Below are 22,151 nucleotides of genomic sequence, written 5' to 3' on the forward strand. Positions count from 1 at the left end.
CACCAGGGCGGAATACTTTAAAGGGTAACAAAGCAGTATAATTTAGCAGGTTCCCTCTTCAATCTAGGCAAAATCTGTTTTTCCACCAACTACCTTTCAAGCCCCTCTTTGGAAACAGGTTATTAACTCCAACATAACTCACAGGACAGCACAACACTACTGCTGTGATCACACAAGCACCAGGAAGTCAAGTATATACACAAATGCCTGTCACACATGCTTCCCCTTTCTCTCCCACCCTTTCCCAAAAAAGAAGACATTCATTCCTTTTACAACCTGCTGAATCATGGCACAGGCAGGCAGCCCTGGAGCCTGCTCCTGCCTGTGCTGCTTTGTCATCAAGGGGAACAGAACAGCGTTAAGTTTAAAAAGAAAATAGTAGCTGCTAAAAGCATATCCTATGCTGTGATTTTCAAGATGTTTGAACTTAGATAAAAGGAATACAAAATAAACACAAGAGAGATAATCCAGAAAGGAAAAAAAGAAAAAAAAAAAAAAAAGAGAGAGAGATAAAGGGAACAGAAGAAACATGCACAGAGATTTAAATGCTTTGGCAGCCAAGAAGATGGTATTTTTAGACTAGACGATGGAGTGCCAGGGCAGGGGCAATGAAAGAAAGAGTGATGGCAGATACCACACAGCAAACATGACATTGTCAAGGAAAACTGTTTAGGTGTGTTCAGGCTTTGCTGCAGATTTGCCTCGTTCCACTGATAAACATTTGGGGAGCGTGCTGTTCTCTGATTTTGGCAGCAGACTTGGAAAGGCAGAAAACAGGCAGTGTGGCAAGGCTGGCAGAGCCTGAACACACCGAACTCTGAGGTGAGAGGCAATCCTCAGTTTATAAGTGAACCACAGCTTTGAGTAATTATATTTTTGGGAACTTTTCTTGCCCTGACTGTCACCGAAGAAATCTCCCGCACTTTCAGCTGGTACTTTCCATTCTCAATTCCCTCTAACCTCGATCTCTGAAGAATTCCTCCTTCCTTAAATCCTACAGGGCATTGCCAATTGCTAATGCTCTCCTTGCATTTCAAGCATTAGTAGTAGATCTTTTCAGACTCATTCTCCTCTGGAAAACTGGCAGAAGTGAGTGGAAAATCAAGCAGGTCAGAGTGGCGGGACATCAGTGACACCATACTGACAGATAGCAGGCAGTCAAGGCAGATGACCAGCGGGAGAACGCTGACTTTTGCTCTTTCAAACTTTGAACTGCAGGAGGGAAGACAAGCTCACATCTCTGTACGGGGCAATGTCCATGTGCCCCGGAACGCTTTTCATGGAAAACACATATCTTTACAATGACATCTCTGGAGAGCAAGCCTGAGAAAATGATGGGAAAAGACACACTGACATTGTCAAAATGGGGGCAGAATTAAGTGTCTAAAGGAAATAATAAAGTTCTGCTGTTTTTAAAGCGAATAAATGTGAAGGTAAGGAGTGCTATTTTCTACTCTGCTCCCATGAGACACCCCCCCCTGCAGTGCTGTGTCCAGCTCTGGGGGCACCAACATCAGAAGGACATGGACCTGCTCGAGCGGGGCCAGAGGAGGCCATGAAGATGCTCGAAGGCCTGGAGCACCCCCCTGTGAGGACAGGCTGAGAGAGTTGGGGGGTTCAGCTGGAGAAGAAAAGGCTCCGGGGAGACCTTAGAGCAGCCCCCCAAGCGCTACAGGAAAGCTGGGGTGGGACTCTTTATCAGGGGGTGTAGGGATGGGATGAGGGGTGATGGTTTTAAACTGAAAGAGAGTAGATTGAGATTAGGTATAAAGAAGAAATTCTTCCCTGTGAGGGTGGTGAGGCCCTGGCACAGGTTGCCCAGAGAAGCTGTGCCTGGAAGGGTTCAAGGCCAGGTTGGACGGGGCTTTGGGCAACCTGGGCTAGTGGAAGGTGTCCTTGCCCAGAGCAGGGTTGGAACTGGATGGTCTTTAAGGTGCCTTCCAACCCAAACCATTCTATGATTCTATGATTGTAAATTAATTATAATAAGAGAAGGCAGATAAGTAGAAAAAGGAAAAGGCAACAGAGAACCAGAACACTACCAGATGGATGGGAGCAGATGGGGAGACACAGTACTGAGGCGGAGGATGATAACCCATCCACCTGATACCGTTTGAACAAGGTAGGAAGCAGGAACTTTACAGAAAACTTCTAGGACCCAGAAGCTCAGAGTTACCCAAGACAAGACAATAGGTGCAGGTTTGGTCTGCACGTAAACTAAGGAAATCCTGATGGTTTCTGTGGGTTGTGCACAGCTTTTGTGGCTCCCTTAGGCCTTGCACCAGTTTGCTGGGCACGGTTTGGTTCCCACTGTGCCCCTTTCCACCAGTTCTTTCACAGACCTTCAAAAGTCTCCAGAATTGTGTCCTCCATGAGGGTCTCACACTTGAGGCATTTTTATCTGAGCATGACTACCACACATACAACAGGAGTTGGACGTCAGATGCCTTCTGGTGCGTTGAGGCTTGTGTATGCTTTGGATGCAAACACAGCATCCCCCAAACAGCTAAAGCCTGCCAGCAGTAGCAACGGGCTACGACCACCTTAGTGGCCTGAGTGCATCAACAATGCCCAAAACTTTACACAAAGTACAAAATGTTCATTCCACACAGCTTGCTGAGAGCCAAGGCACAGAGAAGGGCTGTGAGTGTTATTAGCAACGAGGCCAAACGAAAGAACACTGTGCTGAAACAGAAAGTCTTTCCGCTTTAGCTCACGCATTTCAGATCAGCCGGGGCTGATAGTGACTGACAATATCTGCTCTCCCCCAGCTGCTCATGGCTCTGTGGTAACTCCTCTACGACCGGTGTCCGTACAGCAACACACAACCCCCCCGTGAGTCAGAACCGCTTTGCCTGTGGCCAGCCAGGGAGGCTGTCTGGCTCAGGGCTTGTTTGTTTGTTGGCAAGCAGTTGTTTCACCAAGGAAGTTTTTGTTTGTTTGATTTGAAGAACAAAAAACCTTTTTAAATTCTCCGTGGTCATGTTTTCAAACGTCTCAAGTTAGACTGATAGGGTGCAATTAATGGCAACTGAAATTCCATTAAAATATAGAATATCACGGGGACAAATGAAAGAGGTAAATGGGGTTTTATTTAGGGGAGAGAGGGGCTGGACAACGTCCAGGCTGACTCTATGAAGGAATGAAGGAAAGCAGGAAATCTCTTCTTCTCCAATGCCAACATGTGATTGCTCCAGGGCACGGTGAGGTCCCGTGGCCAGGATTCCCCAGGAGCCCCCCACCCACACCCCACTCACCCCTTGCTTCAGGGGACACAAACACCTCCAGCCCTGCACGAGAAGCCAGGCCTCTGGGGCCAAATGCAACCCTGGGGTAACTGAGCTGGCTTCAGCACAGTGCTCCCCCTCGGCAGCTGCGTGCCTTCCCCACTGCGTCCTCTTCTAAAAAACCAGGCAAAAATCATGGTAAAGCAGCTGCATTCCTGACATACCATGTAAACAGCACGAGGCCACCTCAAACCCCTGGCCTGTCCTAATCCCAATTTGCTGAAGTCAATAAACAGGGCATTAGCGGCACTTAACTCAGTGACCTCTCCAGACACACCACTCTCCTGATTGCAACCATCAGCTCCTGGAGCTGAAGAGGCTGGATTGCAGGAGACAAATATTTCAGCCATTTTTGCAGGTCTTTGTCTGTGCCTGACCAAAAAAACCCTCATCACTCTCTTAAGGAAAACAGAAACCCAGATGTGGTTTGTACTCTGCACGCTGGCTTTTGAGCCTTGTATTTTTACACTTTTGTGCTGTTTTCACTTAAATCTCGCATGTGGTTTCACACTGACCCTGTTTCTCTTTATATTACCAGCATGCCACCCTCCATGGGGCTTCCTCCTTCGTGCTGGCAAGGCTGTGCTGTGGCTGGAGTCAGGTAACTGTCCCAGCGGAAAGCAAATCAGCTAAAAGACACATGGTTTCATCTCAGCTGGATTAGCAGGTTTGGCCTTTTTAGGAGCAGCACAGAGGTAGGTATGCTTGAACAACTTGTGAAATTGAACCTCTAACACCCAGTGTAACTCCTGATGAAGGCAGGTTTGTGCTGAAATACTGCACTGTCAGTCAGAATGGCCGAGGTGGGACATACATCCTATTCATTTGCCCTTGCTATGGAGCATCATCTTCTGGTGGATGGCCCAGGTGGAAAACTGAGCTTGGCAACCTCTTAAATTGCCATCAAGAGCTCTGTAAGTCAGTAAAGTGCAGGAGGGACTTGCTTCTGAGAAACAACCCTCCCAGGGAAAAACTGCCTAGAAACAGCTCCCTCCCCACCATGTGTGTGATGCAAGGAAGAGCACATGCCCACAGGGAGGGTCACAGCACAGCTGCACTGTGGCCATGGTGGTGGCAACTGGCCAACAATTTCATGTGCCCTCACTGTATCCCTAATAACCATTCGGTTATACACTGGAGCTGCAGGGCAGTGACTTTGCATGTTTACGTCCCCCTCCAAAAACAACAGCGCCGGAGAATCCCTGCTTGGGGGGGAGGCCCATGCCGGGGGTGGTCCATGCCTGTGCTCACCCCAGGAAGGTTTCAGCAGGTGGAGGGACAAGGTAGGTCTGTGTATGCTGAGGTTTTATGTCCATTTTTCAGTTAGAATGTAATTTTGTCATTAATCGGGTGAAAATGGAAATCACTTAAGAGCCATTTCCTGATGCCAACTTCTAACCATGCTCACAAACCCACCAGAGTCCCTTCAGAAGCTGCGAGCACCAGCAGCTCTGGCCCTTGCACCTGCCCTTGGCCTGGCCAGTGGTGCGCTGTCCTGGCTGCCTGGTCAGGGCGGGTTTCAAACCCCTGAACTGCAGTGGTGTCTGTGTTTCCTTCCCCTGCTTGGGGTGTTCTCTGACCAAGCGTTCCTGTCTTGCAGAGATATTACTCAGAAAAAAGGCTGAAGCACATTTATTTTCCAAAGAAAATGATAACGAGACTGTCTTTGTAAGCTGCAGTTTCCTAAGGACAGCAAAGGGGGCTGAACCAGAGGCACAGCAGAGGCTCCTGGTGCTGTTTCTCCCAGGGGAAGGTCCTGCTAAACACTCACCGTTCACATCTGCAGCTCCCCACTGCCTTCTGGTGGCAAAAATGCATTACAATCTCCCTCCCGGCCCGGGCTTCTCCTCCCAAACCAGTGCCAAACACTTGTGCCGGGCGTGTGGTTTGGGGCCCCACCTCGCACCCTTCCTGGTGTCGCCTGGTTTTCTCCTCCCTGCAGAGTCGCTCTGAAATTCTTTCTCTTTTCCACAGAAAAAGGCTCCATTCTGTGCCAGAAAGGAAGGTGGGGAGTAAGCAAATAAGTGTTTCTAAGGGTCAGACTCTGCCTCCAGGGTTGAGACGTGTCTCCAACGTTTCTCTGCCTCACCAGGGCTCCCAGCTCCTGGCAGCCCTTTGCCAACATCCCCCAAAAGTCCAGGCACCTCTGAGCCTCTCTCTTGCTCTGGTTGCCCAGCGTTAGCTGGTTGGGAATGGTGAACTGATTTCCATCCCTGGTTGCTGGGAGCAAAGCAGCCAGGAGTGAAGGGTTTATAGGATTTGCTGCTGCTTGTATTTGTGATAGTCATCTCCTAGGAAAGGATTAGCCGCTGGGTCCGGAGGTGGTCCCGTGCCTGCCCAGCCTCTGAAGTCCAGCAGGAACAAAGGATGTGCTAAGGACTTTGTCACCGCCGGAGCGACCCGCTGCCAAGCTGTGCTGTAACCAGGGGCGGCAGCAAAGCCAGCACAGATGCGGCCGCAGGATGAAGAGAAGGGGGACCACAGCCAGCCCCTCCTTCCAGCCCATTGCATGGAGTTGTGTGCAGTGAAGGCGACCTCAGCAGGTCTAACCATGTGGTCTGCCAGGGTTTTCTGTGGGCATATGCTGCATTTTCTTGCATTCCTGTGGCTGACAATACCAAATAACATTATGGTGCTGTATGCATTCCCTCCCTCATTTGAATTGTTATGGGGGAAATTCATTTTCATTTGCTTGTTCTTGTCAGTCTGAACTCTTGCCCGAAAGCATCTGACAATGGGCAAAAGCTGTGCGCTATGAAGAGGTACTGGAGGTTTCTTTCATGAGAATATCTATGTTTATATTGTACCTGAACCATCTGCTCCCAGGAGCTCCCTGAAGCGTAGGGTGAACCTGAGACACAGCCATGTTGTCCATATTGTCTTTGTAGACATCTGAAACCCCCCTGGATGGGAAGCCAAGACTGTCCACACCCCCAGCAAGTGCCCTCCCTGGCATCAGCCCTTGGGCTCTGCTTTGGAGCTGCTTGTGCATGACGGAGTGCAGATGAAGGACCTGATGACTGTGTTTTTCCTTGTGTTAACACCAAACATTTCTGTCCATCCTGACTCTAGACCCAGGCAATAGTAGAACCTGTCCTCTAGGCTTACCGACCGTGTTTGGGTCTTGCTGCCACTGTTGTTTGATGAGGGAATGAAAGGAAATGATGCTTAGTGTTATTTCAGAAACCAAAGAACCTTTTTTAAAGCAGATCTAGGGAAGAGCATGTCAACCAAACAAGCTGTGAGAATCTGAAATCCACTGGGTTTGCTTCCTGTTCAGAGTAAGGAGAGTGAGAGGCATGGTCCTAAGGGCATGATGTTCTTGCTATTCTTTACTGTCCTGAGCTTAGATTCACCCGTTTTCAGTGAAGCCATCTGAAAAGCTGGAAATTATTAAAAATCATGGCTGTTCTAATAACATTTCCAGGGAAGATGGTGAGTCATGAATTGCAAAGCAGCACTGTGGCTGCGTGCAAGTGCAACAAGCAGTGCAGTATTCCCTGTAGAGATAGAAGATGCAGAAGCTTTCTAATGTAGAAACCCAAAGATTGTGGATGTGGGGATTTATTTCAGAACTGTCTGGCTATTAAAAAATCAAACAGATGTTGGGGGATGAGAGGCTTCCTTTGATATACAGGCTGATAGGAAAATGCAGGTAGTCTGTCAGTCACAGAAAATGTCTGCTTGGCATGAGAGTGAAAGGAATAGTTAAGGTTACGCAAGTGAAACATGACAAGCTTTGCTCTCATTTTCAAGTCAAATAGCTTAGAGTTAGATCTTATCACTCAAGACTTGAATTAATCATGGGGCAAGTATTATCACTGAAAGAAACAGATCAAATTATAAAGGCAAGCTGCTACCAAGCTCAATGGAAACTCAAAAGAATGAGGAAGAATGAAGGGATAACTCTGATTCTGACTAACAAAAATATCAGCTGTGCCTCAGGGAATGTTGCTGTTCTCAAACAGAAATTCCAGAGTCAAAAATATGGTGCTTTAGTTTTCCGTCAAGAAACCAGGCTAGGTGAGAGCTTGAATTCTTTCAGAGCATGCTAACCCTGCTGAGATGAAGAGACTTGCAGCTGAGCTGCCCCTTCATTTGCCTTCATAGAAACTGTGGATTATACCTATCTGGTGCATATCAGACAAGCTCACTATTTCCGTTTTGTATTCCCAGTTCATTTCTTTCATTTATTCTAAATGTTTCCCCCATCAGACTCTCTTTTTTGCAGGTATCTATATGTGGAACTGGAATCAGTCACTGACTTACTTTATAAAAGCACATCATTAGCTTCCTTCGTTATTTTGGGACATTTTAATCTAAGACTTTATCCTGTGAACAGGATTTATAATATATTTATAATCTGTCCATCAACTCTGTGACAAGGGTCTTTCCTTTTGTTCGCGTTGGACAACCCTTATCCAAGGTACAAGTGGACTGAGATGCAAGCTTTCTGTAGCCTAGATAGATCTTTGTTAGAGGTTGATTTCTGATACCTTTTTACAAGGCAGCAAACGGAATCAAAGAGATTCTTCTCCCTTTATGGATATAAAGATCTAGATCTGAGGCAAACTCTGAAAAATCCCCAAATTAAATTTAACACAAAACCTGTTTCTAATTGTTTACTAATTTTTTAAAATTATTACTAAACCAGAGTCTGCTTTACAGCTTGATATATTTTTATATATATACACACATGCATATATATTAAAATATGTATCTATATGTATAATAAAAATATATATGTAGTAAAAATATACACAATAAAAAACCTATATGTATATATATGATTAAGAAACCCTATATTTAGGGTTAAGAAGATCACTGGTACAAAAAATGTTAAATACTGAGATGGTTGATCATTAGAGGACTTCGGGAGGAATTTGAACTCATTTTCACTGGAGTAAAAAAAAGTGTTCTGCAGATAGCAGCTGACCGTGTTTATCTATTGTAAATATTGAACTCGTGGAAATAATGGGTGAAGATTTTTCTGTTTCCTTTAGTAATAACCTAAGCACTGGTCCCTGATGAGTCCTGTACCAAAGCCACATACTTCTCTGACAGGAGCTAAAAATCATAGAAACTAGTAGTGTCCTAATAAAACCTCCCATAAAAACTCGAACTAAGGATGATTCTGTAAGGACCTTATCATCTGCTTGACATCCACCCTGCTATTTATCAGACAAAATAAAAGATTTTTCCTTGCAGCATAGTCTGTTGGCATTTCTTTACAGAAAAGGTGAGACTGATCCTTGAAGTCAGCATACAATAAATGCCCTTGCAGGTGGGCATCCATGTTCTCCTGCTGATACACTTTTCCAAATGGAGGTTCAAGCTGACATCCCAGTTCTCTTGCCCATCCTCCCTGCTACAGGTGACTAGCTCAGAAGGGATTTTCCTTGTTTGGTGGGCTGTAACCAGTCCCAGAAGTTCTCTGGTTGCTTCTTAACTAGTCTTGCCTGCACTAGAAAGTCTGGCAGATAGGCAGTTATAAACAGCAAGCAATTACTGGTTTGGTGATGTCAATGAATTAAAATCCTATTTGGCTGCCTTGGTCCAGGCAATATACTTATAGCATTGGATTATATCAGCAAATGACGAGCAGTCATACGGGTTATTGCTAATTCTCTTTCTGTAGCATGTGGCTTAGTGAAAGATCTTTTAAATAGATTGTGAGACACCAGTGCTCCTCTTGGGCAATTGCAGAAATTTGAGATTGAGCTCCCTTAAATCCCTTTCTTGTATAATCTGCTTTTATTTTTAATTTCTAGTGCTGTTATTCCTGCTGCCAAAAGCTTAGTTGTCACACAGATACCAGAGCTCTTTTGTCCACTCAAAGGGCAAGGCAAATTATTCTTTGGTATTTGCAGAACTATAGCAACGGCCAAAAATTTAGAGGGGTATTCAGGGGGAGAAGACCAGGACAGCAAAAAAAGTGCACAAGCTGTTACGTGTCATCACTGAAACTGTACAGGGCATAGCATCCATTTGGGATCTCTGCAGGTGCTAAACAAAAGGACTAAATTGCGATGTAAAACTGCGATGACCAGCACTAATGTCAGGGCTTTCAAATAGCAAAGACCAAGCTCGTGTGTGCTGTGTTCAGCTTTGCTTTGCTGCACCAGACCCCAGATAAAAGCCTACTCCGATCATGGCGAGGTAGGGGATGAATGCTGTCCTGCGGACAGAAGTCTGGGTAGGCAGGAGGCATTGAGCACTGACTCGGGCATTGAGAATTTGCTTAGCAGGAGTGGCTACCACCAAGACATGCAAAGTTACAAGACGACATCCCAGTCCTCTGCAGTGTGGAGCTGATGGATGGATGCTAGGAAACACGTTTCCTTAAGTGTGGTGCAAAGGGCAGTGGGATCCACGTCCCAGTACTGTCCATCTTGCTTGTTGCTGTCACAGGCACAAATCAAAGAGTATGTCTACATGTTTTGCAGACGAGGTATTGAAAGCATGATGGCTCGGGGGGGGATTTGTATCACTAAGCAAGCAAGTTTTCCTTAAAACAAACACTGAATGCACCTCGCTGGAAGAGGGCAGTGAAGTTATGTCAGGAAACTGGAAGTGGTGAAATACTTCTTGTGTAAGGGCTACAAGATATCCTCAGATGACAGCAGATTCTCTATGCCTTTTCCCCCAGCAGAGTTCCAGGATACCAGTAGTACAGCTCTAACCAGGAACTCAGTAACTGCTCAGTGTCACTCGTCTGGTCAGAGCACTTACAGACACCACCCATCCCACCTCCAGGTTTTGGGAGGCAGATGCTCTGCAAAGTAACATCACTTCAATTGTTTCAGCCTGTCAGTGGTTAAAAGCAAGGGTGTGCAGGCAAGTTTGGTACTTAGCACTGTTTCTGGTAGTTCTATTCTTTTACATAATTGCATCATGCAACTATTTCACACCCCAAAAATAAACTCAGCTGGTTTTAAAACAATTCTTTTGTCCCAGTGTGGGATTGGTCACTGCTTTGTGACTGCTGAGAGGCAGTTTCTCACCTTTTGCAAAAGCTCCCTGTTCTTGCTGAGCTCATCAGTTGGTTTTCAAAGCCTCTGGGAAGAGCAAGATTATCTAATTTAGAGCCCCTGTCTGTCTGTCTCTCCATCCTGGCTTACTACCTGATGTCACAGCCCCTACCTGCCTGCCTCTGTGGCCCAGCCACCCCCATAGCTGGAGAGGCTGAAGTTGCTCAGAAGGTGCTGGAAGGACAATTGATGCCAGGTTGGGTGCCTGGTCCCAGTGGCACCGCCAGCATTGCTCTAGCCCAGTTCTGCAAGCCAGGAGCGGGGACAGAAAGGAAAAGGCTCAGAAGGAGCCTCTTCTTCTGGTACTCTAAATGATGCCCCCCAACTTGAGACACTGACGTAGGCATTCCCTGCCCTCGCCGATGGACAGCAGAGTAGGGTCAGCCTTCATGCGGCATCTGGGCTCCATGTGAGGCCGGAGGAGTCGTGCTCCCGCATCACCTCTCCCCAGAGACTGTCCCCAGCTCTCCCCACGGCTGCCACACTGGTGAGTATGCCCAGGTCAGGCTCTGACACACAAAAGCTACAAGAAGTAGCACTCAGTAACCAGAAACCTGTCTGCTCCCAGACTTGTGTCTTGCCCCTGTGACTCGTGGCTGCTGCCAGCTCCCTGGTCCTCTGCCAGCAGGAGGCCAGCTCTGTTTAACTTCTCCTTTGGAGACAGGAGAAGGGACAGAGCTCGTTCTGTTCCTCCGGGTTCAGATGTTTACATGACTCGGGCAGCCTCTTCTCACTGCTTACGCTGCACTTACAGCCTCGCAGCTGCAGCACGGTGTGTGTATCCCTCGCTGGCAGCATCTCACCCAGTACCTGGGCTTCCTTCCCTGCCCGGGTGCTCTGTCCCCTCAGGCATCTTCTGGGGGCACAACCAGAAGAGTTCAAAGAACAACAGTCCAAACGATGACCTGCTCTCATCCGCAGCATCTGCCTTTGGTTCCTTCTGAAGACGTATTTCATAACCTTTTAACACCACTGACGTCAGAGGAGCTTTACAGGAACATCTGTCTTTGTCCTAAAGCACCCGGCTGCATGGCCCCCAGCGCCTTCTGCCCTTGCACAAGCTCCTCCACTGGCATTGTCACTTGTCCCATGCCGATGGCTGGAAATTCTGTGGTCTCATCCTCTGTGTTTATCCAGCTCAGCCATGTCCCAGGGCAACGGACAGAGTGACACAGAGCAGGACATGGGTCCTACCAGGCACAATCCTGCAGTGCCCAGCAAGGAGAGCAGAGCAGCTCCGGTGAGGGTCACCAGGACAGACACAGACCAGAATGGCCATGCCAGTCCATCATGATGAGTGATGTCTGAGGAAGCCAAGCTCAGGGTCGAGACAAATGGCCAGACACAGATGGCCATGGCAAAAACAGCACAAGAGCTTGAGGTTAAATGCAGCTCCTAATCAAACCAGGGACCCCACGGAGGTTTTCTGCAGCTTGCTGTCTTCCCAGCGTGTGGTCCCCGCTTACAGAACTGGCCTTGGGCACGGGCAGCCCAGCCTGCATCTCGGTCCACATCACACTCCGCCCACTGCAAATGTCCCCCCAGGCCACCTCTTTGTCTCCCCAAAACTCCTCCTTTTCCCTAACCCCACCTGAGAGAGGACTTTGGTGTGAAAAGTCACTGCAACGGCAGAGGGACAACTGCCCTCCCGACTGCCCCATCCCTGCAGATAACCCTGCACAGCAACACCTCCCCAGTTCAGGCAACTTCCACCCACTCTTCCCCCATGCCCAGCAAGCCAAGGGTCTCTCCTTCACAGGAGACCTATCAGGAACGCCAATCCCTAAAAAATGCCCTTGCTCAGGTCCTCACTAATGCCCTGCCCAGCCCTATCATAAGCGGGTAGGGCTGGCCAGCTTCTGGCTTTCTGGCCCAAACAAGATAGAAAAGCCACATGGCTCTATTTCTTAACCCCTGTAATTTAGGGAAAGGGAAGCTGCACTCCGTGACAATTCTTGAGCCTTTGATGTATTTTGATGTGCCCTGTAGTCTTGCAATTTTTTTTCCCTGCATCATTATAGGATAATTCTAAGTGTATGTTAACATAAGAGCTGCCAAAGATGTTGGAAAGGCTTGTTTGTCCCTCTGCAAAGGGAAATCCTCCCCCTCCCTGTCATACGCCCTTATCGCTGCAGAAATTCCTTCATCTTCAAGCTAGCCAGAAGTGCAGTTGCCTTTCTGGCGTTGATCTTTTTTGTTTATTTGTTATTTATGACATTCTGCTGAAAAGGAAGTAGGAAAATTGGCAAAACACATGGAAAGGAGTTTCCTCATGTGACAATAACGTAAGAGAAGGCAGGACCAGAGAGGGATTTAATTCACCTAGTATTTTTAACAGATGTTGACCATAAAAGAAGGGGTATCATTCATTCGCATATATCAGTGCCTTTTGGTGATAGGTTAAGGGGAGAATTTTGGAATTGCTTTTATTCTGATGTGCCCTCTAGTCAGATTTAATATGCATACAGATAAAGCTCACAAAAACCCTTCAGAAGAAAGCTTTTAAAAAACTTCTCCAAATTACCCCTAACTAAATGAGTATCATATACTCAGACATGAGTATCATATACTCATTTATGTAGTTTCCCTCAGCTTTCTATCTTGCTTTTTAGAAAATGGCTTTGAATGTTTTTCCCATTTTACCATTAAAGTGAAGCCCATCACCTTTACTGAGATGAGAAGTGCTGTCCTCCTCCACGCAGTGGCATTCAAGCAGAGAGTTAATGCAGCCTAAAGAAGCTTGGTTTGGCCCTTAGAAATGTTGCCATAACTATTTGAGAACATTTACGTGACCTCTTTGACAAACCAGAGATACGTAAATCTCAGGAATATCTGTCTGAAATCCGTCTAGATGAACAGGCTAATGCACATCTCCAGTATATACTAAGTTTGTACTCCGAGGGATGCTTTGCATAACTCCAGCTTGGATGTTGTTGGCAAAGCCTGCTGTTTTACTTTCTGAAAGAAGGAGCCTCTGTATAGATGCCTATTTTAGGAAGACATGGTAATACTTGTCATGCAAATTTTTTATGGTTATTGCAAAACGCAGAACCCAGGACACATTTCAAAATGCTCGGGAGATCTGAGCCAGCCTGTGCTTTGCTGGGAGCCCCAGTGGGAACCACAGAGCAGAAATTGCCTGCAGCTGCCCCCACTTCCTAGGAGCAGCCACATGTGGCCAACCGCTTCTTTGTAAGGGATGAAATCGTAATTTGGCCTTATCTTCACATGTCTTCAGCCCGTTCTTCCTCTTACAGCTGCAAATCCAAGAATTCCAGGAAAATATCAACACATGTTGGTCTGAGTTAACAGAAGGCTCCACAGTTATGGGAGGTCAGGAAGGCGTTGCCAGTCCCACCAGTCCAGCCTGAGGGAGCTGTTAGCTGAACAGACTGAGGTGCTTGGGGCTGAGCTCTCTTTCATTCTCTTGAACTAGAAAAACTCTTTTCTCTCTGTGTGGCTTTTAATTCTTTTGAACGAAAACCTCTCTTTTTCTGTGCGGCTGTTCAGAAGACACATTGTTCTCACAAGCAGTTCCATGGTCATGGGTTTGGATGTTCTCAGTGGCTGCAAAAGAATTCAAAGGGAAAGGAAGCACAACCGTCAACTAGATTAGAAAATACTTTCCCATTTTTACAATACGATTGGAAGGACGAGGCACCTCCATGCTTCACAGCTGAAGGGTAAGTTGCTCGGCTGCAAAATGTTTCCTCCTCCACTAACAGAAAGTTCTTGGTCTATTGTACTGTCATGAAATACATTTCTAGGGGGATGTTATTGCATGTAATGGTGCTGGACTCAGTGCTGCTGGCTTCTCCTTGCCCCGCTGCTCCTGGAGACTAATAGGTACTCCAGACTCTGCAGATGCTTAAAACTCTTCCAAGCCTTTTGTGTTGCTTATTTTTCTTCTGAACATTGTTTTTAATCTGGGTTGGTGTTGCAATCCAGCTCACAGTGTGGCCCTGAAGTGGTAATTAGGAGGCAGAAAGGATTAATGGATGCAAGAAGAGGTGGCAGAAGCAACTGTGGGCACAGAGAAATGCCTCTAGTGATGACTAGGTGGGAGGTGAGAGGAGTGCAGCCGCCCTGTGATGCAGGGCCACATTCACATGATGTGATCTGGAGAGCAGAGTACACACCAGACAGGGAGAGAGGGGAACAGCGTTTCGTTAGCTCCCGCTCAGCTAATCCATCCCAAAGTGAGCCTGGGACCGCAGACCTTGTCTTTGCTGAGGAGGAAATTCGGCCGTGTCAGCCTCGGAGGGTGAGGTTTTGCAATATGCTTATTCCAGTGTCATTGCAGGCAGATGATGACAGCAGTGACATGTTGTCCCCGTCTCCCCAGTCCGGCTGCCCCTCCTGCCCCTCTCCTCCAGCGGGGCCCAGGGATATGGTGGCCGTGGAGCCAGCTGGGCTCACCGAGGCGCCTGCAAGCAGGTTGCCCTTTTCTTGTGGACCAGAGAGTTTTCTGTTCCATCCAGCGGCGTGATCCGAGTCACTGTGCAGTTGCGTAGTTGTTAGGTTGGATGCAAACAGCAGGAAGGTGGTGGGGGGCGAGGGGAAACATGTCTGCTGGCTGGAGCCTGCTGTGGCATCCTCCACACAGGGACCTTGGTGGCCACTGTGGTCTGCAGGATGTTGAGGTTCTCCACCAGTGAGAGTCCCGTCACTGAAGGGCACTTGGTGCTGGGAGGAGGGTACTTGTGTCTGCTCCTCGCAAACACTGAGTGAGAACGGAAAGTAAGGTGAGTTCTGATGGTGACAAACAGGGACAAGAAAAATGTTGTGCCCTTCGGGAGGTAAAGACAGCTTGAAAAATCATGCTTGTGGGGGAGGGAGGAGGAGGGGAGAGACATCTGTGCTCGTTTATTCATTCATGTTTCTACTAGCCTTTATTATATTTAGACTACACTAGATGACACTAGAAGTATTTTGCATCTAATGATGATCTGGGGAGGAGGAGTGCTCTGTAGCAGCCTTTACACCTCCTCCTGGCCCAAGTTTCCTTACACATATTTGACACTTTTGATGCAGGTTACGCAACACTGTCATCCAATGGAGGTGTAAGCTTGGATCTTTTTTTGTTCATTTGTTTTGCTTTGTACTTGCTAGTGGGCTGTAATCAGACAGAAACAGAGGGAAATCAAAGCACCACAAGACCTCTGCCCTTTTTGAGCTGACATAGGAAAGTCCTTAATTTCTTTGACAGCTAAATGGGAAAAAACAAAACACAATGTTCCTTGTATTTCTAAACAGTCACTGGAATGAAAAAGGACCAATTCTGAGATGAAAGAATTAATCTTAGAGCTGGTGCTTGAAAAACGGTAGTGTCTGTGTTTGATATTTGGAGAAATACTAAGCTGGGACATTGTTATCGCCTCTTTGGGTGCCTTTATCTCTTATAGAGAGGCAGAAAAATGGAACCAGCTTATTGCCTCTTAGAAGGTCTATCAAGGACATCAGGCATATGTTGTAATTTCTGTAAACTGCTTTAATATGATTTTATTTTCTATAATAGTGACATTTAACAATCACTTTGTCTTAATCCGCTTTTCTTTGTCCGAAAGGAAAATTCTTCGAATGAAGGGAGAGGAAGGAAACAAAGCCGGCAGCCTCAGCAGCTCACAGCCGTGCCAGCTTTGTGTTGTTAGGCAGGAATTGACCGAGTGGGTCTCTCCTGACATGTTAAAACACCATTTTCCTTTTGCTATATCCTGATGAATTCTGCAGGTTTTTACTCACACAGAACTCTCTCTGGTGTTTACAATGAGAGTTAATTTGGCTGGGGACTGATCAGAAGCCTTAAATGCACGGCTCCCAGTCCTTCCAGTACAAGGGCTGGCTCTGAAACCCTCTTGATGTCTGACAGTCATTCTGTTGAACCCATCCTCAAATAAAGCATCACCATGCAAGACAGATCTGTACCTTTTATACTTTATCACATCCTGTTTTACCGTTGCAGTGGGTTTTTCACTCTGGGGCTTTATTTGATGCTGTCTCAGTGTCGTAGCCATAAATCACGCTCCGTGCCCAACGCACTTTCCAGAGCCTGTGCACGCAATGATACGTACCATGAAATGCTGCCTGTCCTCATGCTCAAGTGGCGCAGAACGGGCCAAGTGGTGCTGTGGTTTCTCATACAACGTCAGCAAGAGGGACGTGCCTTGGCCTTCATTAGCAGCAGTTTTAAATTAGATGCCTGAAGGGGATTGTTGGGTTGCTGAGATTTTTGCCCCCATTCAGCTGCCAGTTCTCCTCTCTTATCTCTCATGTTCACTCTCTGCTGGCTTTACCACTTCCTCGTAACCCATTCCTGGAAAAGGGAGGGTGGGAACGGAAATACTCCATTACACCTCTCTCTGCCAGTTTACATTTCCACAGTGCATACGGTAACGGACAAGCCAGACTCCTCCTGGATTTGAGCACCACATATAAATCTTCCCTATTCAATTAGCGCAAACCTATGCTGCCAGCTACCACCGCCGACTGCCACATGAGCAAGGGCTAAACCTGGCCAGAGGAGCTTCTGATCAGGAAATCAGATTTTCTGGGGTCTGGAAGAGTCAATATGTTGGATCAGATTCATCTGCTGGCTGCCGTGACAGTCCTGGGAGTCCTGGAGCAAGGTAGGGACCATTAGATGCACACAACCAAATACCTTCTGGGTCAGTCTCCTGTACCTCCACTGATTTCCTTTCACTTCCATATTTCATTTCTGCTGTTGCACTGGCACTTTTCCACTTTTCAGACAGCAGAGTGATATCTTGTCTGGGTTTTGAAACATACTCAACAAAATGAGTGCTGGGAAAGCTCTTCCTCTGAACTGATCTACCTCCCCAGTTCAGAAATTTCTTGGTAGATCTTCTCCTGTGAAAACGTCAAATTTTTCTATTTGAAAAATGTGTTTACAGCAGTTCCTGAGGTTTGTGTAGATGTTAACGTACAAAGAGCACTGCAGTGTGGAAAGGTGGAAGAACAGGCTGTGGTAGGTCACACAGAGCATCTCCCAGCCACGGTTCCACATGGCATGACAATTTTAATTTACTGTCTCGGTGGCTTACCTGTGGTATCAGTTCCATTCCTACTCAGCCATCAGGATTTAGACGGGGAAAAGATTAAAGATTGAAAAAAAGCTTAAAATTGGCCATAACAAAGTGCATCTGAATTGTGTAACAATTTCTATAGATAACAGATGATCTGTTAATTACGCAAGAGAGAAAGGAAATATCCGCTGGTGGTACGTGACTGCATACTCCTCGCTTCATTGTTGCACTGGGTCACACCTTTCCCGTGTCTGAAACTTAATCTGGGATTTTCATCCACCTATGCAGGGATGCAAGGTTTGGAGGAGACCGCCGAACTTTTGTCCTTACCTCTGGCGGTTTCCTGGCCCAGCCATGCCCAGACAGAGGACTGACCATTGCTACTTTTCTCTCTTTTGCTGCAGCCTACTTCTTCCTTCAGGTGATCTATGCTAGGAGAACATTTGGCGTTTCTCCTCCAAAAACTTCTGGCCCACCTGCATTTGAGAGGATCTTTCGAGCACAGTAAGAAACTCCTCTTACAAAATGCTTTCGAGATCACATGTCTAATGGCACTGCCCCTCCCCTGCTTTGCCATTTATTTCTCAGGACTGTAATTCAACAATTACTGACCTCTCTCAGGGTTAAATTAATGGGTTTAAGAATCAGCATCAAGACTGTCTAGGCTCACGAGTCCTAAACACACCAGCCATTGCTGATAGACACCACACAGAAATCGCTGTCGTAGAGTGCAGGGCTGCTAAACACAAAGTTGTGGGTGTCTTGAGTCTTTGGTTTTAGCCAAGTGATGTCAAAACCTCAGGCAGCTTCAGTCCTGCTCTGAACCCAGCTCACTGGGAAGGACAAGATCCCAGAGAGATCTCAGCTGAGGCTGGTATGGGGATAGCCACAATCAATCTTCTCTGCTCTGACTTCTGTGCTGCAGTGGGGAGAGAAGCAGAGTGGGAGGAAGCTCTCACTTTTGCTTTAGCAGTGAAAAAGAAAGAACCGGGCAGAAGAAGCAGGATCCCCTCACCCTTCCCCTTCTCTGGTCCTTTGCCAGCCTAGAATTAGCCTCATCCTGCGTCTCTTGGTGCCACTACTTTATCTTTAGGGGGGCAGGGCATGGCGTACAAACAATCCAAACAGCTGAGTGCTCATTCCCACTCCTGCATAAAGCCCAAGCGGCTCCGGCCTTATCTGCTTAAGATGCACTTCATCCTCACCATGTCTGCACCCTGCTGGGGCAGACCTTCCTTGTGGCTTTGGGGCTTTTACAGCAGGGTTTAAGCTGCAGCAGCACTCGAAAAAGGGCAGTGGGGGTGGTTCACGGAGCCTTTCTGTGCACGGTATGACCTGGGCATCATTTACTTAATTTCTTGTGCCCTGAAGACCCTGTTCCTTCCATTGTTTAATTCCTGTAACTAGAGGTGGGATGGGAACTGCGGGGAAAGGTGCAAGCCTGGAGGCTTTTTATGGTGACATCAGCTCTAAAAAGCAGCAGCCTGCAGCCTCTGGAAACTGCTAGGGGAAGCAAAAAAGGAAGATGTTCCTCCTTTCCCTTGTTTATGACCTTCCTCTTTCCTGCCAGGGTGAACTCCTCTGAGTATTTTCCCATTTTCCTGGCACTTCTGTGGCAGGCTGGACTCTTCTTCCATCAAGGTCAGAATAGCCTGTTACCTGGTTTGTCCCTGGATCTGTTCCCCTGCGTGCTGGCTCAGTCCTCAGGTCCTGCTCACCCTCCAAACAATAAATTAGGCAGTAATTCTGTCTCTGATGGGAGGGTAGAGCCAGAGGACACAAAGCCTCTGTTCCTTCACTTTGTGCTGCCTACTTGGCTTAAAGGAGCTCCATCTTTGGAGATGGTCACTGTGATCTCTGTCAACTACAGGTCTGGCTGCAGCCTTGGGTCTGCTCTATCTCTACGTCCGCTACTGCTACTTTATGGGATACAGGACATCGTCCTCAGAAAGGTAAACACCTCTGCCAGCCTGGGATACCTGCCTGGTAACCCCTGGGGGTTTGAATTTGGAAACATAATGCTTCGGAGAAGCTCAGGACTTCCTCTGGCTGCTCTGGGGTCCCTGCATGACTGAGCCTTACCAAGCTCTCACTGGGGCATAATGTGGGCATGGGCACAGGGCTTGGGACAGAGACACAGTTACAGGACAAGGCTGGAGCTGCCCCGAGCCCTTGCGGGTGGGTGTGTGCTCCCTCGAAGCACGAGCAGGGCACAAGAACCCACACAGGGGACAGGGGACAGCCAGGGGCTGCCTTTCCACCCCCTCTTCTGCAGAGAGGAAGGGACTGTTCCCGGGTGAGGGCAGCGGTGCTCGGGCTCAGCAGGGTCCCTCTCTCCCACCAGGCTTGCCCCGATATACTTCAGTGCTGGAGTTCTCTGGATTCTCACTGCAGCTTCAGCCCTGGGCATCCTGCATTTCTTCCTCTCTCACTACTTCAGGCTGAACGTCCTCCAGCTTCTCACAGCGTGACCTGCTCCTCTGTCCCTCGTTGGTATCCTCGCCTTTGAGTCCTGCTCCCTCCAGCCCACGGTAACAGACTGGCTGTGCTTAATACAGCCCCCACTGAAAAATCCACCCTCACCTGAGTTTTTCGCACCTCCCTCCCCACTGCCCAGTGCCGGCATGAACTGCTGAGCTCTTCAAGGAGGTATTTTTTTCCCCATGGCACTGTGTGTGCTGAGTGCTCCATATCTGGCCGTTCTGCCATGCCCGATGAGGAAACAACTACTCTCCGAAACAAGAAGAATTTTAGGGAAACCGGACACATAAAAGCAAATTCGTCTCAGCATGAGCTTCCCAATGAGCTGACCCCAGGAACCGCCATGTGTTCCACTTCCTCCAGCGGCTCTGCCTTCAGCCCAGGCACCGTCCATGGGTTCATGCCAGTTTTCCAAGGCCCACACCTAAGAAAGGCATTCGTTTGAAACCAGATGTGGGCTGAGGCGTAACAAAAGAGGCAAGGGATAAACAGGAGCAGCCATCAACATGTTGTGCAAAACCCTATTAGTGCCCTCATAAGGGTTACTATGCCTGTGGGCAATACTGTAAATCAGATCAAGCAAACTTATAACCACTACTGCATGTATAACTCTGAATAGTGCTGAGCAACAATGTGCGTGAATAAAAAAGGCACTGAGCTTGCTGTGCCAGGTGTCTCCTTGTGGGTCTGCAACTAGCAGAGAAAAAACCCTGGGTGTTTCAGCACAAGGTGGCTGCCTCGGTCTCCCAGCTGTGCAGTACAGCCTGCACCGGTGCTCGGCCCCCCTGCAGCAGGAAGCCAGGTGTTCACAATGCTGATGCTTTTGGCCATTGGTCCGCTGATGTTAGTGGCACGGCTCAGAAAACACCAGCAGTGCTCCGTGCCATCGTCACAATGGGATTTCACACCAAACCCGGAGCGCGAAAGTAACTGCATTAACATGCTGCCAGTCTAACCACATTGTAAAGCCTGCCGTCCTCCCCTCCCTTCCCCAGCAGTAGGCATATCTAGACTGCAAGAACAAAAGGCCGGGTTTTTTTGGAAGAAATGATTAATGTTTCACATTGTTTCACTTCCTTCCCTGCATTTCAAATTGGCTTACCCAGCAAAGCCCCCAGTCTGTTTCCCTTTCGGACTCTCCTGCCTTGGAGTTGTGCTACCACATTAAAGTTGGCAAACACTGCAGGGGAAGGCTTAAATCCAGACAAAAATAACTGTACAGCACTTGTTTCTGCAAAGTTTTCAGTGCAGCAGGGCCCCATCTTCACAGGAGCTCCCGGGTGTCATGGCAAGATAAACAACAATAACTTTTTTCGAGCAGCTTTGGTAACAGACTTTGGAGAAGGCTGTGCTTTGTTTAACTGCAGCTGTGCCTTAGCAAGGCTGGGGAGGAACACCCATGCCACTTGCCCCCTGTGAGATTTTACTTAGCCTTTACATTAACACGTCCCACCATCTCCTGAATTTCTCAGTCCTCACCTTTTTATCAGCATAACCAGTCACCTCCCAGAGGTTAATACATAAGGCCCAGCCCCAGCTGCTGATGCAGGTCCTGGTTCTGTGTCAAAACTGGTGTCTCGGGTTAGTCCAAGCAGGTGCTCACTGGTTCTGCAGACACAGACTCCATCTTTCACCCTGCAACCAGTTTTCTAACCCCGGTGCTATCGTCCCTGAGCCACTACTCACCTGAGCCCTGCTCATGTCGGTTCTGTGTGTGACAGGGCTGCAGAGTGACTCAGAGGAGGGAAGTTAATGATTCAGCAGCGAGGCAGTGGCTGCTGACTTCTCCCCTTGCATGCACAGAGGACCATTACAAATCCTGGCACAGCGCAGCCTGGGCTGCCCGTTGCTAGTTCTGCCACAGAAAAACTGCTCGGCACATCAACCCCTTCAAACATGTGTCAGAGGGGTCATTTCAGGAGCCTCTAGCAGAAGGAAAGCTCCTCCTGTCTGCCCAGGGTTGCTGTCGTCACTCTGATACTCCGTAACAGCCATCGAAGAAAATCGCTTTGCACCAGACCACGGTTCAGCCATGCAGCTGACGGTTTCAGGATTTACCCGATCCAAACCACGGCCGCACGCTGCACAGGTGCTGGACGAAACCACTTTGCCCGCTCGCGTCTGCTGCAGAGACGCCACGGAGGAGCCGGGTTTAGGCCTGGCGGGGTGTGTGCTGGGGGGGACAGGGTCTGCGTGTGCCGCCGCACCGTTACGAGGCTCCGGGGTCACCGCCCGGGTGGTGCCAAGATCGCTCTGTGGGTTCCAGCTTACCGGCAGCCCAACCGCCCGGCACCACCGGCACGGCTGCG

At 48.1% G+C, this 22,151-nt stretch overlaps 1 protein-coding gene across 3 annotated transcripts; it reads left to right on the forward strand.

Moving 5' to 3' along the window:
* The first annotated feature begins 13,697 nt into the window (after positions 1–13,697).
* LOC141964995 (leukotriene C4 synthase-like) lies at positions 13,698–20,477 on the forward strand. 3 transcript variants are annotated; one of them, XM_074916002.1, is made up of 6 exons: positions 13,698–14,001; positions 16,685–16,944; positions 17,766–17,865; positions 18,932–19,002; positions 19,232–19,313; positions 19,706–20,477. In XM_074916002.1, exons 2-6 carry the CDS (start codon positions 16,887–16,889, stop codon positions 19,830–19,832), a joined length of 438 nt encoding a protein of 145 aa, XP_074772103.1. In that variant the 5' UTR covers positions 13,698–14,001; positions 16,685–16,886; the 3' UTR covers positions 19,833–20,477. The 3 variants fall into 3 exon arrangements, with proteins under 3 accessions (XP_074772103.1, XP_074772105.1, XP_074772104.1); XM_074916004.1 differs by having other exon boundaries at positions 16,773–16,944; XM_074916003.1 differs by lacking the exon at positions 13,698–14,001 and having other exon boundaries at positions 15,909–16,944.
* The last annotated feature ends 1,674 nt before the right edge of the window (positions 20,478–22,151 follow it).

This window comes from Athene noctua, chromosome 12, assembly GCF_965140245.1.
Source record: "Athene noctua chromosome 12, bAthNoc1.hap1.1, whole genome shotgun sequence".
NCBI classification, from domain to species: Eukaryota; Metazoa; Chordata; class Aves; order Strigiformes; family Strigidae; genus Athene; species Athene noctua.